Below are 16,738 nucleotides of genomic sequence, written 5' to 3'. Positions count from 1 at the left end.
TTAGCAGCATCAGCCTCATCATCTTCCACCATCACCAGCAAGAGAGCGAGAGAACAAGCGAAGAGCAAACGCCAAACAGCCAAACCTTCCAAGATGCCCTGCAGTGCGGTAACGCTGTCGCTCGCGACGATATCCGCCATCATCGCCGTTGCCCTGTTGGCAATCGCCTTCTCCACAGACAACTGGCAGAGTTATGAGGTGAAGCGGACCAACATACAGGTACGTGTGAAGGGAGGGAGCGGTCAGAAGTGTGGCCATATCGCTTTCTTTCTCTAACCCCTTTTTTGCATCACACATCTTGGGTGTTTGTCGTTGTTTTTGGAGAGGTTGATATTATGTTTTCGTGCATCAAAATGGCAAAACTACACTGCACGGGAACGATGTTTCGTTTGTACGGCATAAACAATAATCGCGCATCGCGCTTGAAAACACCGATATGGGACACGGAGACTTGTGCGCGACATCAAGCAACAAACCCCTTCGTGTGGTGGAAAGTGCAATAGAAACTTTCTATTTTCCTGCACGAAACACTACCCGTCCGTGTGGTATCCCTTGCTGTGGATGCAATGTTTAATAAGTTTCGTTTAAGCTTTTCACGAAGGAATTCTTACCGTGAGCAAGCAATATAACCTCATCCGATCAAAGCCGCAATGAAGTGCAAAGATCCAATTATGTCTTTAGCACATTGCCTTGACTCTTGACAACGTCAAACCGGAACGGAACGGTCAATCATTTCGCGTGCTTTGCTCTGTATACCACGTTATAAAAACTCGGCTCATTTGCGGACAATCATCCACAACCATGAGAACGGATGCATAATAATAACAGCCACCACCATGCCCGGGTCGGTGTCTGGCCTTGACGCCTGTACCGGGTGCACCGAAAATTCCAACTCAAAACATTAAACAATACGATACTGCCAAACATCAGGCTCGTTGTTTGACGCATAATAAGGAATTATTCCGGGTGCATACATTTCCAACGGCTTCAGCCGGATGAAAAGTTAAACAACTCGTACTGTTTATGTTTTCTGCTTCTTTTGACGGTACGAAGTAGCATCAAATGAACGTGTTTACGGATGAGGAAGACATTAAACAAGTAATACCACGGGGCGAGTTTGAATGTGTTACATTTTGAACTTTTCTTTCAGCGTGTATGTGAGCATAAGTTTGTTGGTCGATCGACGAAAGCGACCCACCAACAATCGAAACGATCGATTTGCATACAAATGAATCGAGGCTCGGGAATGTGGTAGGTTTGGAACGCATAAACCTATGCAGCAACCGTCAAATTAAAGATGTCACCAGCGTGTGGCTGAGTGGTTCTTCGAAAATTCCAGCCCAACTTTCTTCCAAATTGATTCGTGGCAATTTGATTGTGGCTGGATGTGCTGCATGATTAAGCCAATCCACTTTCTAGCGTTTGAAATGTTTTTCATATGTAAAGCGAGTAGAGTGTACTGTTGGTTGGCAAGCATATGTACTGATTGTTGCGTCAAAACCGGCTTCGAATGGTTCAACCTACGCTGCTCAACGCCAATCCGCCACCAATCCCAAGAGCGCGGACGAATAAAAAAAAACACAAACTTCTGCATTCTTAGCACACCATCTGGAACGGGCATGTTCTTGGGCACGCAACCGGTCCTCAATTGGTTTTGACTTCAACCCGACCCAACCAGACGTACACGTACGTATGTCTCCTGCCTTTGCCCGCTTGAGTCCTGTGCGCTGCAAACACAACTTCGCAGATCTTCTAATCCCTGCTTTGCCTTTCGCTTCGGGCGTACGTGAGCAGGAGAGTTGAGGTGCCTTGCTGCAAGAGGCGTAAAAGAAACACCACACAAAACATACAACCTCTAGCCACTAAATGGAAGCAAAAAAAAAATATAGTCCACAAGTTGTTTTTCCACTTTTCCTTCGGGTCGGTTCCCTGGGCCACTTCCTTTTCCCTGTCTCGCTGGCAAGCCCTCAGCCAGCACAGGCGAGCTACCTGTTTGCGTGTCTCTGTTCTCTTTCACAATTTCTCTCCACTCTCTGGGCACGAACGAGTGCCTTTGCTCCCTTCTTGGGCTGATCTTGCTGCGGTGTGCTTGCTTTTTACGCTCTATCTAACGGAGTGCGCTGGAATTGGTTTTTAGCAGCAAAGCAACAGTATGCAGACATGTGTGCTTCTCCGAGGCAAAAATATGGCCCAGAGGACGGAGCACATTTCTGCGGGTTTGTACTATATTCTGTCGACACGCGGCATGTGATCGTGAGCGATCGTAGAAAACGGCGATTAGCATAGCATACTCACATACGTTCAATAGAGGTGCCCTTGTGACTGGAAGCGATCTGAAGCGGGAACAAAATTGGAATGTCAAAACCGAAAAGCCTCTAAGACTAAGGCACACATACACTCACTCACACAAACGCACTGTTCATAACTGCTAATCGCACAAGCAAATATCAGCATGACGGCGAAAAAAAAAACGAAAGAACACAACATCGAACTGCCACACATCTCGAAAACAATCCGGTCACATTCTTCTTACGAACTATCATAGCTCGACAAAAATTGGCCTAGCAACATTGGGGTGTTGTTTCTGCAGTTGAAACCATTTTCGTGAAGTGATTACTTCATCCAAACAGACTGGCACGCGCTCGCTCGGGCTCTTGTTCTGCTGTGTGGGCTTGGGCCAAGCATTGGAATGCATGACGGCAGCAGAACGTAGCATTTCGAAGGTTCTTGTGAGAGAAAACTCCGTGCTCCGTTAGCACACACGAGCTGGGAAAAAAAAGAGATACATTTGGATCCACACACAGTTGTGCCACTCGAGCTTGTGCTTGAAAGAAGAGAAAACAAAGCATGAAAAGTGCGTGACCCATGCGTTAAGATGTTTATTTTCTTATGCATATAACTGTTGTGTGCTTCGGTTGGCAAATGTAAATAACGCAAAACGGTCTGTAACTCATTCTCGTAGCGTAAAACTTGCTCAACTGGCGGTGAACGCGAATGAATGAACGACGTGAGCTTTTTTGTTAACACCTTGGTGCTGAAAGAATTGTGCAAAGGCAGTCACTGTTACTGTAGTCACACTTTTTTTTTACCTTTGCAGTAGAGCAGTGTTTGAAATATTAAGTAAATTGTGTTGGGTGGTTAAATATGCCTTTTGGTAGTACTTTTTTGTCGTTTAGCATGAAATTTGGTATCTCTCTGTAATAAAATGGTAAGAACTTTTTTTTTTAAATTCGTAATGACATCATTAAAAACTAGAAAACCGCTACATACTTGAAATATTTGTTTTACATTATCTTTAAAATAATTGTAACGAAAATATGACAATACGGCGACAATATTCAATAATAAATAAACAAATAAATAATTTAAAAAATACACCAAAACAGCGAAATTGATAATAAAGAATTCATATTTATTTATTAAATTTTTCGGAACTATTTGAGCCTCTTTATATCATTAAAAAAAATGTTTTTAACATGTAATCTGTTAAAAACGAAATCATAAAATAAAGCCAATTAACAATAACATAATGGGTTAAATTTTCAGCCCGGTATAAGGCTAAAAACAAGGAGAAAATTATGCAAAATCAGCTCAAGAAGAGCTAAGAATACGGCACTGAGCCGTAATATTTAAACTAAACTTAAGCAAATGTCCAAATTATGTCCAAACATTCATTATTTATCAGCAATTTGTAATGTTCGACAATGTATTTAATACAACATTGAATAAAGTAGCAACATTGAAAACTGCAGTGAAATTGTAATCGACATGAGCATAAACTTGAAGATTTACTATAATAAATGAACATTAAAATTTAATATTCATCTATTTCAAAGCGAGTCAGCGATAAAAGATCATGACGCAGCCTATGTTCCAATGCCAATGTCAAGTACAACATTTAACTATCCTCCACTACTAGCTGCAGCTTTTTACGAGCAAACGCTAAACCATAATTACCTCTAGATCCGATGCAGTTGCAGTTTGCTTTTCCTTCTTCTACCCACCTTCGGTCCTGCACTAAGCTAGACACGTGTTTGATAAGCCCCATGCAAGGAAATGATCCAAGAAAATTCTACTAAAACAACACACTTACGGTTGTTGCTTAACATAATTAAAACACACACACAAAGAAACACTCCATTTTAAACAAGCTGGGTGGTAATTATCGCCTCTCGAGCCTACGGGTACTGTAACAGCATTAATCTGCAGGTGTAAAGCAATGGAAACCTCGTAGCACAGTTATTATCGAGTTGACCGTTGCAAGTGGGAAGCAGAAGAGAACAAGCGTTCCGATAGAAGACCTAGGTGTAGAAAAGGGTAGCAGAGAGCCGTTGCATCTTGCACGAAGCGCGAGACACCGCCGAAGCTCGCCTCAGTTCACTAACCTTTTGGTGCATGTGCATCGACCGTCTGGTCTATTTATTTGCGCTGGATTCAATGGTGTGTGTGTGTGTGTGCGATTTTTTTCAGTTGGTGTCTTTCTATATGCTTCAATTTCTAGCATTACTCTGTTTTTTGTTTACTTTACTATTAATACTACTAACACTAGTAGTAGCATCATGCTCATTATGGCCTACATTCATAAGCTGCGCGTTTGTGTATGTTTATGAAAAATGTTGCTCTTGAAGCTTTCCGATCCTGTTCACGATCGCCATTCGGTTAAGCTGATTGATGGCTTTGAGCGGAAAACGCCGTCCGCAGCCGGGCAGTAATCGTTTCGGCCGGATGAGGCTGCCCCATGCGTGTGTGAGCGTATGCGTCTTCTTCCAGCGATTCAGATCCACCACCATCCACTTTCACAAGTGCCGCTCGTGCCATATCAAGTGCATCGATGGTGGTTAATCGTTGATGGAGCTACGTGTGTTTGTGCTTTTTTTTTCTTCACTCAATTTCATACCCTATCACTCTCTCTTTACGTTTAATATGGCCTCCATTTTTGCACAAATCGCAAACGTCCGGGAGATGAACCTTGTAATTTGTGGGAAAGGACACAACCATCAATGGAAGGCGAAAGACTGATCTGCTTCAGCACACTACAAGCTGAAGTGGATGAGGCGGATTTCTTCTTTCAACGTCATCTTTTATGTTTTTTTACGCGCTGACCATCCAGTAGGCAAACTGTCCACCGATAAAAGCGGGTAAAAAGAAGCAGACACAAACATTCACACAAGAGAAATAAATCACCCATCATTCGAAAACTTTCATTTTCATCTCTTATAGCCGCAGGCTTATAGTTTGTGTTTTTCTTTTATCGTTATACAGCTATTAAATTCATTTCTCTTCCCTTTTGGGTTGTTTCTCTGTTTGCAGAATTTTATTGCAAAACATCCGGACGCCGCTGCACTAACCGATAGCTTCAACAACCGACTCATCTACTACACGCGGACACGTGGCCTGTTCCGGTACTGCTACCCGAAAGAGCGTCCGCCAGCATCGTCCGGTAAGCTTCCGAATGCTTTGCTAGAATCGATTGATCGTTTTGGTTTTGTTCTTACCCGAAAATTCACGTAGCCCTGTAGAAGCGCATTGAAACTCACGAAAAAAATCAATTATTCAGCAAGATCGCATTGAAAGATTGGCTTTTTTGTTCGTGGCCGGAAAGAGAAGCGGGGTAGCAAATAAGTGATGCACAAAACACACACAGGTAGCAATCGATTGAAGTTTTCAATACTTAAATGTTCCATCCGAGAAGCAAATAGCCAGGCAAAAGCAAAAGACGAGAGAAAGAAAAAAAAAGATTCACAAACAATAATGCGAGATTTGAGGTTCGTCGCTTGATGCCGTAGATTGGCCTTCACAGTCTTTTGTACGTCTTTTTGCTACCGACACATACAAGCAAGCGTGGAAACGATCGTGCCGATCTAGTGACGTTTCCATTGCCTACTTTGATTTGAAACTACCCTAATGGGCCTGCATTGAGGCGGTAGGTTATCCATCCATTCCAAAGCGTATTGCGGATCGGTTGATGAAGAAGTCGGTTGGATTCACACCACATCTCTACCACGTAGACAAAGACAAAACGAAAGATAATGTATTCTCTTTCAGCTGAGCTGCAGCATCATTTCAATTTCTTACTCAAAAAATAAAAGACGCTACTGGCATTTACTGGCAGTGATGCTGAAATTGCTTCGCTGAACGTTTCCTGGAAATTTGAATTAATTGTTCCGAACGAGAAGCTTTGAGAATTGGGTAAGAATGGTTCGTTTTTTGGGGGTGAGTTTTATTGCACATCGAACTCACAAAGCCACTTCCATCGAACACGCATCACAGGATGTTTACAGCGTTGAGCTTTTCCGGGATATGTGTGTTTGCTTTTTCTTCGCCTGCATTTGTTCATTGGCTTAGGAATTGAGGCGATTTTTTGTATAATAGAACATTTCCAAAGCTGATAAATTCGTGGTCCTGGAATAAGATTAGGTTGCCACACCAAGCGGCTAAACGTTCTCACGGAACATTTATTCAAGCGGGCTTTTTCGTAACGGAGTGAATTTCCGTCGTCCTTGATCGTTCACAATTCAACACGCTGGCCTTTCATAGAAATATGATGCCAAGCATCGGAATGTTTTGTTCCGCAGACTCGTGTCCATGATTTGTGATTGTACAGAAGAGTTGGGGAAAATCTTCTCCTTCAAACCTTTCATTTTCACGCGTTTTTTTCGTTTGAGATTCCGTGCTTTTGCTTGCAACGATCGGCGAGTGTATTAACAATTACAATCTTTTAGCATCGCATTTTATGCCTGAAAGGCGCATCATCACATCGCATAGAGGTTCGTAGGAGAGAAAGATGCTAATAGCCACTAAATTGGGCGTTCCCTCGCACGGCCACCCAGCGCTGAATACTTATGAAAACCCCCTGTTGAACGGTTGTTTGTTCTGTTTTCTTCTGTATTTTGAAAGATACGCCTCTGTCTCTGCCAGCATTAGGCGGCTAATGGAATGGAAACCATTCCGGTTTCTTCCCATGGGAAAAATGGTAAATTTTATTCGAAATGGGATGAAACATAAACCTAAACGATCCCCAGTGTGCAAGCATAAACAGGGAGCAAAGAAAGGTGCAATTTTCGGTGTTCAACACCAAACATTTCACCTTTAGTTGAAGGTGACGGCTGTACGCTTTATGGCGTCTGTCTGTCGTAAAGTGAAATTCGGTTCGAATGAGAAATTATGCTCTGCAACGGTGCCCGCGTACAATCCGAGGTCCTTTTTAGGGATGGTCAACCAGACAACCCGTCACACCAGTTCGAGCAAGATCGTGCCAGGTTTTGCTTGCGGCAAAACTTAAAAAGGCTGCTTGAAAATCGATATTTCTCTCCATCGCTATGCCGCTTGCTGGCAGCGGTGGTGTAATTATAGCCGCGCTATGGCGTTGCGGATTCTTGTTGAACCTTTTCGAACTGTTAGCGATTTCTAATTCCTGGCAATGTTATGCTGCCGCACCGTAACGAACATTTGGTGAAAATTCGATGATAGTGTGTGGTTCCTGCCGCGCGCGCAAAAAAAGCAGCATAAAATCAGTCACACCACCAGCAGACGTGGAACCGTATGGATCGTTAAATGAACGACCACGGCTCAAATATCCATTCATGCACAAGTTATGCTTTCTTCCATTTTGTAACGAGGGCTTGCTCTCGCTCACTTTATCTGCTTGTAACGATCACTTTCGAAGGGGAAAGGGATCACGTTAGGTCATCGTATGCACCATCATCTCCTTCGGGCGTTCCACAGCCAATCATCTCTTGGGGCGTCCGAGGCGGTAAATTGCGGGAGACGGAACAATTTTTCCTTAAAGACGTTGCCCTCTGCCCGTTTGGTGGTACCAGTTAAACAAGATTGATTTTTGCTTGGCAGCGTTAACTGAAGCAAGGAAAAAATATGGTACGTTGTGTGTGCGTTGTACTTTTCTTTGCCTTTCTTGCTTCACCACACGGTTTCACTTGAGCGGCAAAAGTGGCCTAACCTGACCGTCCGAAAAGCTGAGATAGCGAAAATGCTCGATTACGTAAAATGATGTGGTAAGGAGAGCTTCCTACGGGGACGGTTTTTAAGGAAGGCCGGAAAATCATCTTATAACCAGCAGCAGCAGTAGCAGCAGTAGCAGCGGTACAAATTTTGTGATAAAAAAAAAAAGAATTTTCGACAAGCAAGCAGAAGAAGCGAACTGAATGAAATTACTTCTACCCGAATTTCGTTAGCCTTCCGGAACTCACTCCCTCTCAATTTTATGCGCAATTAATGAGTTTCTTCAGCCGCACTAAGAACACTCCCAGGTTTTGTGTGTGCGTGTGTTTTTCTTTTCTTTTCTTCCACCACCGGAGATTGTACGCTAAAACCAGGCGAATCCGGTACGGTAAAAGTGGATGGTATTAATTGAATTTTAACCTCCTTTTTTTGTTTGCTTCAATGTTGATTTTCCTTTGGTTTGCTTTAAGATCGATTTTTGTTTCGTAGCCCTGCCCTGCCTGCGAAATGTTATTAAAGTTCTTACGATCTTACGTCTGCTCCGGTGCGAAAAGTGTGGTTTAAAAGAAAGAAAGGAAATTATTTCTTTCGGGGCGGATGAAAGACGATGTACTGTGTGATTAGATACGTGGCTTCGTCTTCGTTTGTTAGTAGAAAACACTTTTTATCGAGCCAAAGTCATTCTTTTCAAAGAGGCAAGGCAAAAAATATTAGAAAAAAGAGCTAAGTAATGCAGTGGAATGGTTGCTTATCATGATCATATTATTTTCTATAAATAATGTATGTTCGGAAAAGATACTTTTGAGCAGAGGCATATTTAATTTATGGAAGCATTTTTGCTGAAAAGGATTTTATTTTTGCATTTGAAAATTGCATGAGCTTCAAACCACAAATTATGCTAACAACTGTCCCACTTTACTGTTATTATAACTGTGTCCTATACTTCTTTTTCACACCTAATAATACACCAAGGAAGATTAAAATCAAAACTTTTCCATAAGTCTACCAAAAACCATTTTTCATTAGACAAACAGTTTTCATCAGATTGGAACCAATCGAATCTACGGTACTGCGACAGAATCAACATGATTAATGATCAACGGTTTTCGACGACACTATGCGATCAAACCCAACACCAAGCACTGTCCGAAAATCTTTCTCTAGATCTTCGCCTAACGGCTCTGGTGTTGCTCATTCATTTGCTGTTATTACTTTTTGATGCTTCTTTTAGCCCAAAGTCGCCTCCAAATGGTGCCAAACGGAGGAGCCAAGATTTAGGTCGAACAATGCGGGCGGCCACTTGGACGGAAACTGTTTCTGTGGCTGTGATGGCAAGCTTTTTCTGAATGAAATGAAATGGAGAGAAAACAAAAACGCCAGCCTCACGCACACCGAGCATGAATTCATCGATATTGCGTTGGTAAAATACAAGCTACAGCACGAAAACGTATTCTGCACGTAGCGTAAATGAATTTCTGCATCGCGATCAGAACGGGACACACTATTACACGTATCGACTACTGGCTCGAACTGGTGGCCTAAAATGAATGGAAAATATACATTCGCGATCCACAGAAAGGGGGAAAATAACATAATGCATCCATTGAGGGGCTCTGGTTTGCAAATTGTTTTTCTTGGTAATTTTGTTCCTTCGGCTCTAAACTGTCTGCTGGGCTCCACCATTTGGCACCTTTTACTCTCATTTGATGGTGCGGAAAATGTGGCTGTTTTTGTGTGTGAAAATTGCTTGCGGTACATTGAAGGCAAACAGTTCTTTTCCATGAGTAAACCTGTCGGTTAATTAACCTGCTTAATTAAGCTTTAGCATGTGCCTGGCGAAAAACACGTGCGGCGCCAAAAAAGCTGAAAAACTTGCTTCAGAAATGTTTCGGCTTTAGATCTTACCTAGAGCATCGTTCTACTAAACTGCTGCCTGTTGTCAGCAGTGACATTTGATCTGCCGTTGTTTACATTTCGTCATTCAGCTGTCCGAGTCCGGGTTCAGTTGATGAATGCTGATTTAATTATTCAGTCGCTACAAACGATTCAATTTATTTCGTCTTCATCGCAAACTTTACCCGATGACCTCATCGACGTTGCATTTTAAAAATAGCACCTAAAAACTGATGTAATCAATTTAAAATTCGTCCAACACGATTGCAACTTGTTATCCGGTGTCCTTCTCATCGACTGCGTACGTAAACGGTGCGATGTCATTGGTGAATGCACAATCGGTTTGGCGGAAAACTTGTCACTAGTTCGATTGCCGTTTGCTGTCCTTGCCTTCTGCAAATTTTTCTTTATGATGTCCTCTTTTTACTATCCATTTGCTTCATCATTCATACGTGTGCGTGCGTGTCATCCAAATATTGTGTTTGTGTACTTTGCGATCAAATCGTAAAGTAATAATAAATATTTCATCCTGATGTGGCCATTTTTTGAAGGTAAGTTATTGTTGACACCAATATGGCCGGCTTTGCAACACAGACACACACCCAGATGGTGTGCACCATTTGATTTCGAGTGCCCCAATGTCCGATTGCCAAAGGCTACATATGGGGCTCATTGTTGATGCCGCTCAAGAAGCAATCCGAGGCGAGAAAAAAGAAGACCCACGACGCATCCACCGACACATGTTCGCGCGGTTTGCGTAATTGTGGCGCGCTGTTCTCCACCTAGCGTGAACTTTTTGTTTGGTTGGTACTACGTTTGACGCTTGATATGGACGATCCCGGCAAACCATCACCCAGGGCTGGTAGCGATTGGGTAGCATTTTCATTCGCGATGGTTTGACCGGCATTAGTAGGCTTATTGTTTTGAAGGTTAGCGATTGCGATTGAGTCATGCTGGAGGCATGGCATGGCAGCGTGTGGTGGAAGTGATGGGAGCCGTGGTGGTTTGCCTGCCTGATCGTGATGCGATCGGTGAGTAGTAGAGGTTGGTACCGTTGTGAATCGCGTCACGTTGCACGGTTTTTTTTTGTTGTGTCCTATCTTCTTCTTCTGCGTTATAACAGTGACAGCATTTTTATGAGTGCGATGTTGCGGTTCGTTAGGTTGACCGATTTTGTTTTTCTCAAGTTTGGTGCTATTTATTTCTGTTTTTTTTTTTTTTGTGTGAGGAGATCATTTGGTGTGCAAATAGTTGGCAAGGTAGGTTGGCTGAAAACTCAAGCGAATCTATTTGCGTTGCTTATTGAGCAGATATTGTTGGGAAATTTCTTCGAGCGTGCATTTAGAACTTTTTAATGTAGAACAAAAGAGAACTACGTCAAGATTAACAACGGACTGAATTAAAGATCGAATTACACTTAACAAAATATGTACTCTGATGAATTGTGGTTAAAACAAAACATAGACTACTGATCGATGTGATTAGTTATTTTAATACTATTTTTCCCGGTAAACTAAGTGACTCTGTTGATCTTGATAATGAAGTTATCTGCAAGTAAACACAAACTATAATGTAAGTAAACATACCAAAAGTAAATAGTAAATTATGATACAAGTAAACACACAATTCATCAATTCTTTGTTTCAAAAAATTGTTAGACCGGTTGAGTTGTTTTTAGGACCTTAAAATGCTGGTTCAGTCCGGTGGTTTTGGCAATAGCAGGGCCAGTTTTCATGTGACTGGACCATATATTGAATCCCATCCGGATCGTCACCCTGTACGTAGGATTTTGTGTTTAGCTAAGTGTTGGTTGTGTTAGGTAAGTCAGTAATGACAGGAGGTCGTAAAATCAAGGAGGAAGATCTTCCACAAAGCAAGCAGCTAGAGCAGGGGCATAGACGCGAGTAAAAATAAAATATAGTAAAGAAAGGAAGAAACAAGACTGAATTTGAACTCCAAAACATAATTGGACCGATTGGCGGCTATTTATTTTAATTACATTTCAACCATTTGCACAAAAATATTAGAAAAATATATATATTGTGTATATTCTACACAAAAATAATAGAAAAAAAATTGCACCTAACATTACGCAAATTAGCGCAAATTGTTGTTTTCAACGCGGTTTCGCTGCAAATTGATTAAACAAATGCCTTGTTTTACAATTTAATCAATTTCTGATGATAACGCACATAATTCTATCTCATTTTTTTGCGAAATTTGTTCATTAAAACCATCAAGAAATTTATTTTCTCTCATCTCATTATACCGTAATGTACATGTATCATACACTGCATCAAGCACTATTTATTTGACGGAACGATTAAGAAAACAAATTTCATACAAATTATACCGCGCCGTGCATGAAATCGGAACTCTCCACATCATCATTTACCGGTCGGCCAATCAAGCTGCTGCTGCTGCTGCTTCCATGAGTGTTTGCCATAGCAAAATGAGCTGGCAGCGTAGAAATTATGAATCATTCTGCAACCCCCCCGGCTCATATCACTAGACGATCACTTGCACTCTCACTTTCTGCTTCGTACCACAATCATCATCACGATCCACCGAAATCTACCCGTCTGTATGAGCCGAAAGAAAGTGTTGTGGTCGAGGGTGTTTTATTTTATTGCACCATTTGATTTATAGGCCTCCGGTAACTGCAATGGATACAGCACAATTACTTGGGAAGCGCAACGGTACCGATTTCGCACACACATACACAAACTCACCCATCCAAGGAACGCAAATCGGCTACCAAAAACGCATGCCATTTTCTATGCAAAGAGGGCCGGTTTTGTTAGCAAAAGAAGAAAAAAACCGACATTTTAAAACACACCGTCTGCCCACACACGCACACACGCCTTTCGTGGGCGCACGAACAGCAAAAGAAAAAGATTCGATCACTTTTGCGCATCGAAGAAGAAACGATCGACATTTGCTGCTACAAAGATCAACGAACGCATAATGATGGCACAGCGTTTTGTGCAGCGCAGTACCGCACGCTGCGTATCTCTCCATCTTTCACGACCATCAATAGCAAATTGCATTTTGTTTCTTCCTTCACTCATTTATGCATTTACCGGTGCAATATGAGAATGATGAGCCCTTTTTGGCTCACCGAACGAGAGAAGAGAAACCTGTTTCTAATTCGCTTAATTTCTTTATTTTCACTTGCATCGCTAGCGTGACACAACGTGCGGCACGCGCATTATCTTTCAATATTGGCGAGACATTTTGCATCTCGCCGTGAAACGACGCGGTATGATCGCGCCCGATCTTTCACATTTTCCAACCTACACAATGCACCCACTTACCATCGGTGCACCACAATCAATCGGTGCGAAAGGGTGTGAAGTTCCGTTTCGAATTTTTGGGCCGGCTATGGCTACGTGCGAGTGAATTGGGAGCACGGGACTAGCATGCTGCTGGCCTGGATTTGTGGTGCACGCCCTTTCGGGGCGGCGTGTGTGCCGGTGGGATGCACGATGCGTGGATATTCATCTCGTTCCTGAAGAGTACACCTTTCATTTCACACTTCTTTATTTCACCATTAAGTGTAGATCGCATCGTTTTAAATCGATGAGTGACGGGTGTGCGTGTGGGATACGATCGGAATGAGTGTTTTTAAATGGGAAATAGAAATTTTCGGCATTAGCCGACGCCCTACTGCAAGCGGCAAACGTAACCGGTAATGGAACAATGCAACAGATGACACACTTTCAGGAATGCATGATCATTTTCCCATTAATGGCAACAATACTTTTGCGTTATTTTATTCTGATCTACTAATCATATTTTCCCCAAATTCAATTTACTTTTCCTACAGTGCAAATCTATCTTTCACCGGTCGAAACCCACTGCTCCAACATCGACTACTTCCCCGCGAACGAAGAGCACAAGGAGTCGGACTCGTTTACCGATGACATCATGACCCGACTCCATCTGGCACGTTCCGTCATTGCTGCCTTTATCCTGAGGTAAGTTTACGCTTACGAAAACGCCTAAACTGTTTGAAGTTTATTTTACCCTCGCCGTGTGTTGTGTTTTGCAGCTTCGTTGTCATTTTCTGTGCCTTCTGGACTGGCCTGTCGGGCTGCTGGAAGCGTTCGGCCGGTGCGATTACGGCTACCGCCATCCTTATGCTCACCGCCTGCCTGCTCGCCGCTGGTGCGATGGGTCTGTGGCACACGGTTGAGTTTTTCGAAAAGGAAAAGGTCGTCGGCGAGGAATACTACCAACAGTGGAATACTGTAAGTATTGTAGAGTAAATATTTAGTGAAGCTCTGGTCCTCACTAGACAAACATCTCGTCAGTTTGGAGGAACAAAAATAAGACAGTCAAAATAATTTAACCAGCTCTATTCCCGAGCGTAGAAGTTAAACATCTTGAGGCACTCTTCTCCCTTCTAAGTATTGTGCCCAGCTCAAGAACCACTTAGGATTTGATGGGTTTATTACTCTGAGGCTTTAGGGGGTAAAATGGGGTAAAACTGCCAAGCAGATATGAAAATGGTTCAAATTTGACTTCATTAAAGTTGAACTGCTGCCCTGTGGTGTCTGTGACACCAGCGCCCGTCTATCTACGATTTACTACACAAAGAGAACAATTAATCTTATAAGTCTGTTGCAAGAAACATTCGGCACGAACGCCAACCGACCATCTTAATATCCTTAAGATCAATCGAAGATCAAAGAAAATCATTACCTTCAGAGGATCCTGAAGGTCCAGAGGTCCTGAAAATGGATCAAGTGATCATTCACATTCAAATAGGCTTCTTTACATCGGGCATCACGATGAATCACACTCACATTGAGGGAATGCTTTTCCCAATGTTGAAATCAAGCATAATTAACTTAAAATTATATTTTATGCTATCGTATGTGTTTGAAAGATAATCCTTTGGCTAGTTATTTTACCCGGCAACCTCAAGGTCCCTGTTCTAACGCACGTTCCCTATTGTTGCACCCATCCATCCACAGGTTCTTCGAGACAACACTCGTCTGTCGTACGATTGGTCGTACATTGTGGCCTGGGCCGGTGTGGCCTGCAGCCTGCTGGCATCGATCCTGCTGTCCGGTGCGGCCGTCTGCCTGCGGGGCGAACGCGAAAAGGAGGAACAGCTGAACCTGCAGTATCTGATGCCCGGTAAGCCGCCGAACGCTAGCCTCGCCGACCGTGCCCACCTTCCCCTCGCTCACATCGCTAACCTGCTCTCTCCCGTTTCAGTGTACCCCCAAAAGCAGCCTCCCTACCCTTACGGTGGTTTCCCACAGCCCCAGCTCTATCCGCAGCCATACTACCACGGATCGCAGTACGGACCGTACAACTATTGAGTAAAACTTTTCCACCGCTAAATGCAGCATTATGTCGAATGCGAGGCGAAGTGGACGGAAAGCGCAGTTGCATCAAAATGCTTCCTTTTTGAGAAGAGCAAAATTAGATGAGGGAAACAAAAAACAACAAGAGGAAAGCTTAAAACCAACGCGAAACACGCGCTGATTGAATTTTTTTCGACCACAAGCAGTTGTTGTGTACCGCGTGCTGTGACACGTTGATGTGATGCCTTTAGGTTCATCGAAAATTTTCAATCGAACCTAGTTAGTTATCTCTTTTTTCGTTCACACCCGTGTCGAACAATGTATTGGAAATGTGCGCAATGATCGTGAAAACTTTTACTCAATATTTCTCCAACCCACCCATTTAAACAAGCCCCAGGGAAATTCCATTACTACTTCTCCTGCTGTCTAAAATGTCTTCCAAAATCCGGTGCATGATGATCGATACCGATCATGGTTTGGTTCGATTTTCCGAACAGCGATCGCCATCTTCAATACTCCCCATTCTGAGCCCCTAAAATGTTTCCCTGCCTGCAATTGGCCAAGTAACCAGTAACTTAAACAATAACCCTCCAACCCAACAAAACAAATCATAAAGACCCTTTTGAGAGGGGTGGACGGACGGTTTCTATTTTAACGCAGTGCGCACGCATTAACTTCTACCCTCTAAGAATCGATTTCCAACCAACCAACCAACCTGCCCTTCATTCCCTGTTTCGCAGTCGCAGCGAATTGTTCCATTAATGAACCTTCTTTGCCGCCTTATAACACGTTCTATTCATCCAGTTATATTAGTCCAAACGGACGCCCGGTGCGCATATCGTTCTTCCGGTCGACGTGCGTACCGGGACGTTTGTTTCTTTATGTATTATGATGCGGATATGTAGAGTTAAACGTTAGTGTAGTATTTACTGTTTGGTACGGTAAGTGAAATGATAAAAAAACAACGAATAGAACAGAAGCAAATAATATACGCTCGTAACATAGTTTCAAGAGTACATTAGACGATTGGGGAAGAGAAGTGAGAAGGAGAGAATGCATTCAAAGTGACACAGTGACTGAGAGGACAGTACGGGAAAGGCCACTTGACACACAGACTTATCACGATACGCAGCCCATATGAGCGAGTGTAGTGAGAAGAATGAAAAATAAAGTTTAGAATTTTTACTTTTAATTAAACAAACCAAGAGTGGACAAAAGTTAATTTTCTCTTTTCTTCCATATATCACATCCATTAGCGAACATTTCTCTAGCAAATGATGATGTTTCGTTTGAATTCATCTTAATTTATTATTTATGTAGCACAAAAGGAACCATTATTAAGTACGCATATACATGCTAGCCCTAGTGGCGTGTGTGTCAAGCTTCCATTATCGCGATCGCAGCTTAAAATACCAAAACGCATTTTAACAATCAATGCACACGCGTTCACTTCAGTGCAACACAGCTCGATCTCCCATCGAACGATTCGACAGTCGACGCCTAACAGTATGCAATCCGCATACTACATCCGGATTGTTTGATTGCTTACCACTAACAAGTGTGTT

The 16,738-nt window shown here is 42.7% G+C and overlaps 3 protein-coding genes across 3 annotated transcripts in view; all 3 read left to right on the top strand.

Annotated features, from left to right (window-relative positions):
* Positions 1-16,738, top strand: part of LOC126556871 (brain tumor protein) — a 138,181-nt gene that overhangs the window by 419 nt on the left and 121,024 nt on the right. The window lies entirely within an intron of this gene.
* Positions 1-16,738, top strand: part of LOC126557203 (MICOS complex subunit Mic60) — a 92,351-nt gene that overhangs the window by 19,895 nt on the left and 55,718 nt on the right. The gene's annotated exons all lie outside the window — the stretch shown is intronic.
* LOC126558684 (transmembrane protein 235) lies at positions 68-15,225 on the top strand. The gene is made up of 6 exons (XM_050214734.1): positions 68-219; positions 5,311-5,440; positions 13,682-13,832; positions 13,907-14,105; positions 14,835-15,000; positions 15,082-15,225. The coding sequence occupies exons 1-6, from the start codon at positions 94-96 to the stop codon at positions 15,186-15,188; spliced, it is 879 nt and encodes a 292-aa protein (XP_050070691.1). The 5' UTR covers positions 68-93; the 3' UTR covers positions 15,189-15,225.

This window comes from Anopheles maculipalpis, chromosome 2RL (assembly GCF_943734695.1).
Source record: "Anopheles maculipalpis chromosome 2RL, idAnoMacuDA_375_x, whole genome shotgun sequence".
In the NCBI taxonomy this organism is placed as follows: Eukaryota; Metazoa; Arthropoda; class Insecta; order Diptera; family Culicidae; genus Anopheles; species Anopheles maculipalpis.
This window is presented reverse-complemented; position numbering and strand designations above follow the sequence as displayed.